At 46.4% G+C, this 9764-nt stretch overlaps 1 protein-coding gene across 1 annotated transcript; it reads right to left on the bottom strand.

The window, feature by feature from the left end:
• Nucleotides 1–945: 945 nt before the first annotated feature.
• S100A11 (S100 calcium binding protein A11) lies at nucleotides 946–6627 on the bottom strand. The gene is made up of 3 exons (XM_052637467.1): nucleotides 6527–6627; nucleotides 3116–3268; nucleotides 946–2105 (listed from the first exon to the last, which is right to left on the bottom strand). The coding sequence occupies exons 1-3, from the start codon at nucleotides 6527–6529 to the stop codon at nucleotides 1950–1952; spliced, it is 312 nt and encodes a 103-aa protein (XP_052493427.1). The 5' UTR covers nucleotides 6530–6627; the 3' UTR covers nucleotides 946–1949.
• Between the last annotated feature and the right edge of the window lie 3137 nt (nucleotides 6628–9764).

Here is a 9764-nt window from a genome sequence, read left to right as displayed (position 1 = left end):
CAGCTTCCAAGTTTTGCTAGTCCCTGGTGCTTTGCCATCACTTGTGTTTCTCTTATCCCTGAACACACCTTGCTAATGGTCTCATTAAACTTCACCCCCGTGGGAACTCTGACACACACAGTGTCCCATGTTAGATGTTATAGACCCACTATATGCCGGGCACCACACTAGGTATTAGTGATGTGTCGTTGTTTTGCTCGGGCAGTTTCTTGACTTTTTGCGACCCCCTAACGGTGGCCTGCCAGGCTCCTCTGTGCGTTTAACTAGGTCCCTGTTGTTGAGTTAAAGTCAAGTCTGGGAAGACAGACAAGCAAAAGCACTATTACAATCCAGAGTGTGACAGAGGTGAGAACAGAGTGCCATGGCCGCATTGAGTAAGAGCATCAAAACCAGCTGTGGGTAGGGGAGACTGCAGGGAAGGCTTCCTGGGGGAGATGACACTCTAGAGATGCTGCTCTGTAGAAGGAGAAAAGGTGGGAGGGCTTTCAGGGCAGCAAGAAGAGATTACGAAGGGACAGAGGCACAGCACTAGTTATCAGCTCAGGAGTGTTCGGCAAGGCTAGAGAGCAGCAGAAATGAGGCTGGAGAAGGGGGTCGGGACACACCATGAAGGCCCTTGGGTACCCCAAGATGACTGTGGATTTCCTGTTGCATGTTAAGAGGAATTAATGCTTGGTTTTAACCAAGGGAGTGACACCATCAAGTTTGCCTTTAAAAACTGTGGGTAGAGAAAGAAGTGGAAGAGATCAAACAGGCAGGGAGAAGAAAAAGTTTATTGGGAAATGGTAGAGGCTGTCTTTTCTGAAGGGTAGAGACTAAAAAAAAAATAGTTAAAATGGGTATTCATAAAAATGATATTTTAAATATTTAAACTTATATAGCAGTATTCTGCTATACTGCCTTTCTTGCATAAATCACTCAATAAATTTCAGTTCCTTTAAAAGATTTTTTTTTATTTTAGGCTATGCTGGGTGTTTGTTGCTGCACAGGCTTTTCTCTCCTTTCAGGGAGAGGGGGCTATCTCTAGTCGCGGTTCGCAGGCTGCTCCCTGTGGCGGCTCCTCTTGTTGCGGAGCACAGGCTCTCGGGCGTGCGGGCTTCAGTGGCTGTGGCTCCCAGGCGCACTAGCTGTGGTGCGCAGGCTTAGCTGGTCTGCGGCATGTGGGATCTTCCTGGACCAGTAATCAAACCCATGTCTCCTGCACTGGCAGGCATATTCTTTACCCCTGAGCCACCCTGGAAGCTCTAGTTCCTTTTTGTAAGTGGAGGAATTTAAAGATACTTGTGAGGCAGTCTGAAGAAATGAGGCTTTTAGATTTTTGCCGTTTTTCACATTTGTTTATAGTTGTCTCAGCTACACTTACGTCAACACAGTGATCTCCAGTGAATTTCCCTCATCAAGTTTTTGAAAAGAATTTGGCTTTCAGAAAGACAATTTTTTTTGGGTACTCTCATAGCCCTTTGTTTATCCATTTATTGTTTGCCTCAACTAAAAGTAACCCCTGTGAAGGCAGGACCTTATCTGTCTTGCTGACTGTATCCTTGGAGCCTATGACAGTGCCTGTAGTAGGGTTGGACAGACACTTAATGAGTGAATAGTGACAACAAGTGACATCTATCAGGCTGAGTAATTTAGAGATGATTCTGTTGGTATCATGAGTCAGGATTATGGATACACCAAAGATACATTTTTACTATTTACTGTGCAACTTCTAGTAACTGTTCCCATCAAATTTATATTCTTCCCAGTCTTTCCTGACTCTTATACAAATTTACTGACTCCAGTGTGTGTTTTAAAAAACAATATTGTTTTATTACTAACAGGAGTGGCCTGCCTGGGTAGGTGGGTGTGCCGGGCTCAGGGTATATGGGGGCTGTGAAGAGCAGATAACTGAGAGGCTGGAAAGAAAGGGAGTGGGTCTGGAGGCCAGGCCCAAAGGCTCCTCCAATTTACTTCTGGCCAGAGGCAGACTTCACAAAGGATTCATGGCAAGCAATGGCCAGGCCACCAATAAGATTAAGAAATTCTTGGAAATCTAGCTGCCCATCGGAGTTGAGGTCCAATTTCTTCATCATGCGGTCAAGGACACCAGGGTCCTTCTGGTTCTGCAAAGATAATAACAGTAATAATGACACAATGACATTAGTACCTTTATATTGTTCTTTCTAAAATGCTTTTAAAAATGTTGTCACATTTTATTCTCTCAAGAGTGTGAGGCACAGGGTAGGGGTCACTAATTTTCCCACTTGTCAGACATAGAAACAGACTCAAACAGATGAAGTGATTGGCCTAAGCAGAAGACCGGTAAAATCAGCTTTTTTTTCCTTCTAAATTAACCATTTACTTAAATTTTTTTTTTTGTCTGTGCCTCATAGTCTGTGGAATCTTAGTTCCCCAACCAGGGACTGAAGCCAGGCCCTCGGCAGTGAGAGCCTGGAGTCTGAACCACTGGACTAATGGAATTCCCTCAAACTCAGATTTTCTGGCTCCTAGTCCAGGGTTCTTTCTGTTACATTTGGGGATCACTCAATTTTGTAAAATCAGTGGAAAACTTTTCCTAAGTGTCCCATGCAACTCCAATATACAACCTACATAAAAGTGGAGTGATCTGAGGTAGAAAGAGGACAACAGCAGGGCCTCATCCTCCATGCATCCTAAACCCCAACACCCACACACACTTACAGCCACTGGTTACATACAGCTACTTAATTAACTTAGAAAATCAGTCTGTTAATTGCTACTGGCTGCCATATCAAGTAGTGCACATATGAAATATTCAGAATATTATTTCCATCACTACAGAAAGTTCTTCTGAACAGGGCCGCCCTAGTGGCTTTGGGGTGGAGGAACAACATTTGAAAACTCTTCTATTATTCCATTTACCATTTTGTAAACCATCTCCTTAAATGAAAAAAAGATCAGTGTTCCCTATGTCATGTATAGTTTGATAACTCTGATATTTAGATCACATGTTTTTCAAAAAAAGGAGAAGAAAAGATCCTTTAATAGCCATTCAGAGCTCACTCAGCCCTGGGGGCTCAGCTGCTGTCCTTCATTCCGAGCCTGGCGTTCTGCCAGGGTCTTGTAGTTTGGGGTGGGGGGCTGGGACCAGTACCTTTGTGAAGGCACCCAGCTCTGTATTCATGAAGATTAGGAACTCAGCCTTGGAGAGTTTGGTGTTGTTACCATCCCTTCCAGCATGCTTCTGGAAAACAGCAATCAGAGACTCGATGCACCGTTCAGTCTCCGTAGGGCTGGATACTTTTGCCTTTGGGGGGGGGGAAAAATTCAGGATTCAGAGAAGGGGAGGATATCAAGAGCTGGGTGCTGGAGAACACGCCAGAGGATCTCATCTCTTCATTTTGGGTCAAAGCAGTTTCCTAAAAGATGGGTCATTGTTTAGGGGCTAAGGGGTTAAGACAACCACAGAAAGTCACATTCGGTGAGCTTCTTCCCCGTATCGCCTCCTGTTTATTCCAGGTGAAAATGCTGGTATGCTTGAAAGCAGTAAGCTGCCTAGATGAGCATGACGTGACAGTGTTTACTGATACTTTTAGAATGTGTGGGGAAATATATGCATATTATATACCCACAAATATGCAACCCACCAAGCATTGTGTATAGATTAAAAAATTCCCTATTTCCCAAAAGTATATATAGAGGTTACTGTGATTAGTGAAAGGGCATTTCTTTTTAAAGGAATACTGAATTCTCAGGACCCATACATTTTCTAGAAGGACACTAAAAGTACAGTTACCCTGAGGCGTGAGAAGGGAATTGACACGGCAGAGCTACTTCTAGAACCTCAGCCTCCAGTTGCTTCCTGCACCCTTGGCCTCTGCTCCTTCTGTTCCCAGATGCCACTAATTCCCACAGGAAAAGCTAGTGGAACTTCTCTGGTCACTTCAAACCAGAAGGTTGATATGGGGGCTCTGATCAAGGTGGCCACTCACACAGCTCCTACGGCATTTACAGAGCTGAACCACAGGTGTGGTTGCACCAGAAGGAGCAGGAGATTCATATCCTGTTCTGGGCTCTGCTTTCCTTACAAGGGAAGTCTTCAAGGAAATTCTGTCATACTCTGCCTTTCACTCCCAGCCAGTTCCTGGGGCCCCAGACGTGAGGAACTCATGGGCTCCCCCTGATGGATAAGAGCAGGAACTGAAGACTTTCTGGAAAACTTGATGGCCACACCCTTCCTTCAAAGCTTTATCTCGCTCTGGAGGTTAACAATGATGGTGACTTTCCCAATGTAGCACTTATCCCGTTAATTTGTTCTTAGGATGGACTCCCTGGAGCCCAGAGCTGGAGGCTTTCAGGACACATGATTTACATGCTAAGAAGCACTGACGTGCATAGCTGCCGTTCTCCTTCCCTCCTTCAGTCTCTCCAGGTGTTTTAACCGCCTAGCCTGCTGCTCACTGCATCCTGGAACATCTATAAAGCCCTTTCTGGAGGTGGGTTTTAGAGAACTCTATAGGAGATGGATTATTCCCCAACAGTCACGTTGTCAGGACTTTTTCTTTAAGAAAGAAAAGTGTTGGCAGCCTCAGAGTTTTGGTGAGAAACAAAATACCACAGCCTAGAAACAGATGTGTTTGCACAACAGCTTTTCTTATCAGGACTGCAATCTCACAGGGTAACTAACACATCAGAGTAGAGGAACAAGGTTGACTGGGAGCGCACACCAGATAGGGTAGAACGTTCCAGGCTGACGAGCCAGGGCTTTGTGATCTTTTTCTAGACCTACAGAAGTATCCTCTGACCCTTTTCTTTGTAGAATTCAGACTGCTTTCATTTTCCAGTTTCAATGGCTTTCTGCTTTTCTTTTTTTCTCTCCTTAACATCAGTTTTGACTGAATTTTTTTGCTCCTTGAAATCTGTTGCTATCAGCTACATGGAGAAAATTAAAACCCCTCCATGTCTTCCCAGAGGTAATTTTCCAGAACAAAACCACAAATATCAAAATACCTAAGTGGAATTACAAAATTTGTAGTGCTGGAGGGGACTTTGGAGAGGGTTCCCCGGCAGAGAGGCCCAGAGACAGGAAAGTTTTGCCCAAGTTGGGCAGTGGCTGAAGGAGAAGAGAAAGCGATCTGTCTGGATGGAGGCCAGTGCTCCCCAACACTGCTACCCATAGTTCTATTTGATGGGAACAATGAGAGGAAGGAGAAAACAGCATGATAAATGGATACTGTGAAAGAGCTTATTAGTAAGAAAATGCGTGCTAAACACTCATTTGAGAAAGTTAAAGAAAAAAGTAACACTTGAAAAAACAAGTATTGAAGTTCTCATTCTTAATTCACGCTCCCTTTCCTTCCAGGGAGCCCCGGTGGCATTCTTTCTTCCGGGGCAGTCATTCCAGGCCTTCGCCACTTGGTGATGGTGGGTCTGCCTTTTCTAGGTTCTGCCTTTTCTAGGTTCTTTGAGACTTTGGTCCCCCATTTTAGCGTGGAAAGAAGACAGACAGAGCAGTCGAGGATACAGACTGACACACTAAAGCAGGGGTTAGCGAACGTGTTCTGTAGGTGCCAGACGGGATATATATTAGGCCAATGTGGTCCACTTGGTCTCCATCACTCTGCTTTTGTGGCAGGGCAGGAACCGCACAGAGAACTCATGAATGGGCGTGGCCATGTGCCAATAAAACTTTACTTATGGGCAGTGACGTCTGATTTTCATATAATTCTCAAAGTATTATTCTTCCTTTGCTTTTCTTTCACCTATTTACGTAAAATCCACTCGGAGCTCGTGGGCGCAGAGAACCCCACTTGGCCCGCGGGCGGAAGTTTGCTGACTCCGTGAAAGAGAGGCCAAGGGAGACGCAGATTTTGGGGGGTGGATTAATGCAGGCAGAAAGAGTTCAGAGTGGGGGCTGGCAGGAGCGGAGGGAAGAAGAAGAGGCGACGGAGGAGCGCCTAAAAAGACGGTGGGTTAAAGGGAAGAGGGAAGGAGGAGGGGGCTTCCCGGAGCCGGGTCCCTCCCACATTCCTGGCCGGGCTCCGCGGGCTGGGGCCGGCTTCAGTTTCAGTCACCGCGTCTTGGCCGCTTGCCCGTCGTCTACTGAAACTCCGATTTCCCCTCTAGGGCTCAGACCTCTAGCTCTATAACTATATGTAACTGGAGCCACCAGGCAGACTTCAACCCCCCAGTCGTTAGGTCGTACCCCGGGCTCCGCGGGCCCGACCCCTTCGCCCCGTTTCCCGCCGAGCTAGGGGCTCCGCGCCGGGCGTGGCTCGCAGCGCACTTCCTCTGTCCCAGCCCCAGACCTCGGCGTAAAAAGAGCCTCCCGCTGCTACCCCGAGGCTGGGATTCCAGGTATAATTTGGGGCTTCTTCCTGCCATCTGCTTTTCTCTGATTCCCTCCGGTAGATTTATCTGTCCTGCTGTTTCCTGCCACGACCACTTCATAAATCAAAGATCAAGCCTGGTGAAAAGTATGCCGTGGCTGTAATCTTCATGTAAGAGGAATTTACTTGAAGGAAATTTTCATGTAAGAGGAAGAAAAGTAAAAAGCGCGGCTTACCATGTCGGGGAGGAGCGAGGCGCGCGGATGCGAGCGGGGAGCTGCGCGGCGGGCACTGGGCGGCGGGCACTGGGCGGCGGGCCGGGCCTGCGGCCTCCCGGGCAGGCCCCACCCGGCTCCGCCCCGCGCGGCGCCCGCCTGACTCACGCGCCCCCTCCTCCGCCCCGCCCGCCCCGCGGATCCGGGCTCGTCGCGCTCGCCCTTCTTGGCCAAACGCAGTTTCACCTTAAAACTCACACAAAACCCCACTGTCCTCACGCAGCCTTAAACAATCTCTCTCTCTCCCTGTCTTGTGAATTGTGAAGATGTTGGTCTTTTCTGAATTTAAACTTTGGCGTAGTGGTCTTTGAGAAGTGGGTTCAAGTCCACGGGTCTTCCACGTACGAACTCACCAGCTATTTCTGCTCCTTCTTAAAGGCGGAGCGATCCCTTTAAAAGTCTAGCAACTCGGAATGTTGGCCGTAATTGCAGAGTCCATGTTACCTAGAAACCAGGGCTGTCTATTCTTTCACACTGCATGTAATTAACGGACTAAACGGTGATGATGTGTGCAAACTGGAGCATCACTGTCTCAAACGTCTCTATAAACCGATTAAGAGTTAAAGCAAGACCCTACACCCCAAAGTACTGCAACGGTGCAGGACGACCACAAACTGCTGACCCGTGCAAGTCGGGGTCTTACCTCTGTGCAGTTGGCAACGGAGTTGTATGAAGAATCAGAAGCTCTGGATTCTGATCCTGGGTCTGTAATTGTTGTTTAGTCGCTAAGTCGTGTCTGACCCCTTTGCGACCCCATGGACTATAGCCCGCTGGGCTCCTCTGTCCATGGCATTTCCCAGGCCAGAATACTGGAGTGTGTTGCCATTATCTTCTCCAGGGCATCTTCTCCAGGGTCTCCTATCTGTTCAGGAGACGCAGGATGGAACGTCTCCTGTGTAGATAGGCTGATTCTTTACCACCCAGTCACCAGGGAAGCCGGTATCTGTAATTACTGCAAGGCAATAGTTTTGGCAAAAACCCTCAATCCTCTGAGCCTCCATTTGCTTACCTGTAAAAGTAGGTGCCCTTTCCTTTCCTACTTCACAAGATTGTTATGACTATCAGATAAAATGATGGTTTTGAGAGGGCTTCAAAAACTGAAATAGATGCCAAGGAAAGATAAACGGTTGCAGGGCGTTGTGTAAACTGCTTCCTGACGTCTCTGTTCTTGCAGCCTCAGCTGGTCACTTCTGAAGAGATCTTCATCTCTTCTTACCTACACCAGACCGCAGTTTTAGTTATTCTTGAATCCACTTGAAAGTCTCACCTGAGCCTCAAACTCGATTAAAGAGATACTTGTTTTCCCCGAGTCTGTTTCTCTCCTGTCCTCCTTATCTCTGCTAATGATACTGTTATTCTTCTGTTTTCCTGACGGGAGAATTTTGGAGCCAGGTTTTGACTCTAAATACCTTTCTTACCCCCCACATCTTATCAAGTGCTAGGTACCATCAGTTTTATTTTTACACTCTCTCTTGGATCTGGTATATTCTACCTCCAGGGTTCTAGTTTAGGTTTTCATTCCCTCTTTCCTCCAGTTTTCTGATTGGTCTCTTGCCCTCCAATTGTTCTACTGGCTGATAAAAACACATTGCCCTACAGTACAACTCTGGTTAGCTGCTTGCTTAAAAATGAAACACAGTGAAAGAACCAAACAAGATGGCTCTCCAATGCCCTTTATATCAAATCCAAATTTAGCTTCTATCTGCCTTTGAAAACCTTAATCAATGAATGAATTCTTCAATTTATTAAAAAAATTTTTTTGAAGACTGTTTGTGTCAAACTCAGTGCTAGACACAAGAGATACAAATACAAAGGTGAGATTAGTGCCTGCCTTTGAGGTGGTCTATGGATAGACTGCGGGGTTTCCCCAGTGACTCAGCAGTAAAGAATCTGTCTGCAGTGCAGGAGACACGGGTTTCATACCAGGGTCAGGAAGATCTCCTGGAGGAGGGCAAGGCAACCCACTCCAGTATTCTTTGCATGCCATCTTTCCTGCATGCCTGAAGAATGCCATGGACAGAGGAGCCTGGCAGGCTACAGTCCATAGGGTGGCAAAGAGTTGGACATGACTGAAGCGACTTTACATGCTTGCACAGGGATAGACTTTAGACCTACAGTATATTGAGGGGTGTTCCATGGACGGATGCTGGGATCCACATATACCCCAAAAGTATGTGTAAAATTTTCTGCCTAAGAGAACTTATTCTTTGCAAGGATTCATAGCTTTCATCTGATTCTCAGAAAATTCTATGATCAAAAATATTAAGGGATCATTAGTTTAAATTATTCCATACCTGAATCATGGGACTTCCCATATCACACTCCTCTTTAAGGGAAAACACCTTAAACACGTTTATCCCCCTCTGCTGAAAGTCCAGCCCAGTTGGTAAATTTTTGCATGATTTGACCCTGTGCCCACTGTCATAGCTGACTGGATTGAGTTTAGCTCTAGGCTCAAAGACAACCAGTCCACAGAATGGACAGTATTGGATGTTTCATGACATTATATGAAATAGTGAGCTAGGACCATTCAGCTTTTCGGAAAACTGAAATTAGAAACACATACAAATTAGGCATTTAGAAGAGCTGAAGCTGAACATTTGCATGGAGAGAATCATGAAGTCATGACAAATAAAAACTATGGAGAAGCAGACACCATAAATAAGCAGATGCTATCCCTACTCCAGTACTCTTGCCTGGAAAATCCCATGGACGGAGGAGCCTGGTAGGCTGCAGTCCATGGGGTTGTGGAGGGTTGGACATGACTGAGCGACTTCACTTTCACTTTTCACTTTCATGCATTGGAGAAGGAAATGGCAGCCCACTCCAGTGTTCTTGCCTGGAGAATCCCAGGGACGGGGGAGCCTGACGGGCTGCCGTCTATGGGGTCGCACAGAGTCGGACACGACTAATGTGACTTAGCAGAGAGATGACATTTGGAAAGAATGTGCAGAATAGTGTTCTTGTTCTTCCTGAACCTGGTTGTCTAGCTTTCCTGATTTCAGGTAAGGCCTCTATTCTTTCAGTAACTCCCCTGCCCCATGAAGCAGCTTGAGTGAAACCAAAGAAAAGAGCTGAATCAAATAAATATGAATTGTCCAGAACCATGCTGGTGGATCAACTCTGCCCAGTGAGGGCTGCCTGTGGTAGCAACTCCCCAGCATCATGATGAAAAGGATTTTCTGTTAAAAGAGGCAGT

This window comes from Budorcas taxicolor, chromosome 3 (genome assembly GCF_023091745.1).
Source record: "Budorcas taxicolor isolate Tak-1 chromosome 3, Takin1.1, whole genome shotgun sequence".
Lineage (NCBI taxonomy): Eukaryota > Metazoa > Chordata > Mammalia > Artiodactyla > Bovidae > Budorcas > Budorcas taxicolor.
Note: the sequence above shows the minus strand (reverse complement) of the source record. Positions and strands in the feature narration are given on the sequence as shown.

What these genes read in the sequence shown, in the direction of transcription:
- S100A11 (XM_052637467.1), bottom strand. An exon ending in AGCTGGGTGCCTTCACAAAG is followed by an intron (nt 2,106 to 3,115) that starts GTACTGGTCCCA and finishes TTATCTTTGCAG; the next exon opens with AACCAGAAGGACCCTGGTGT.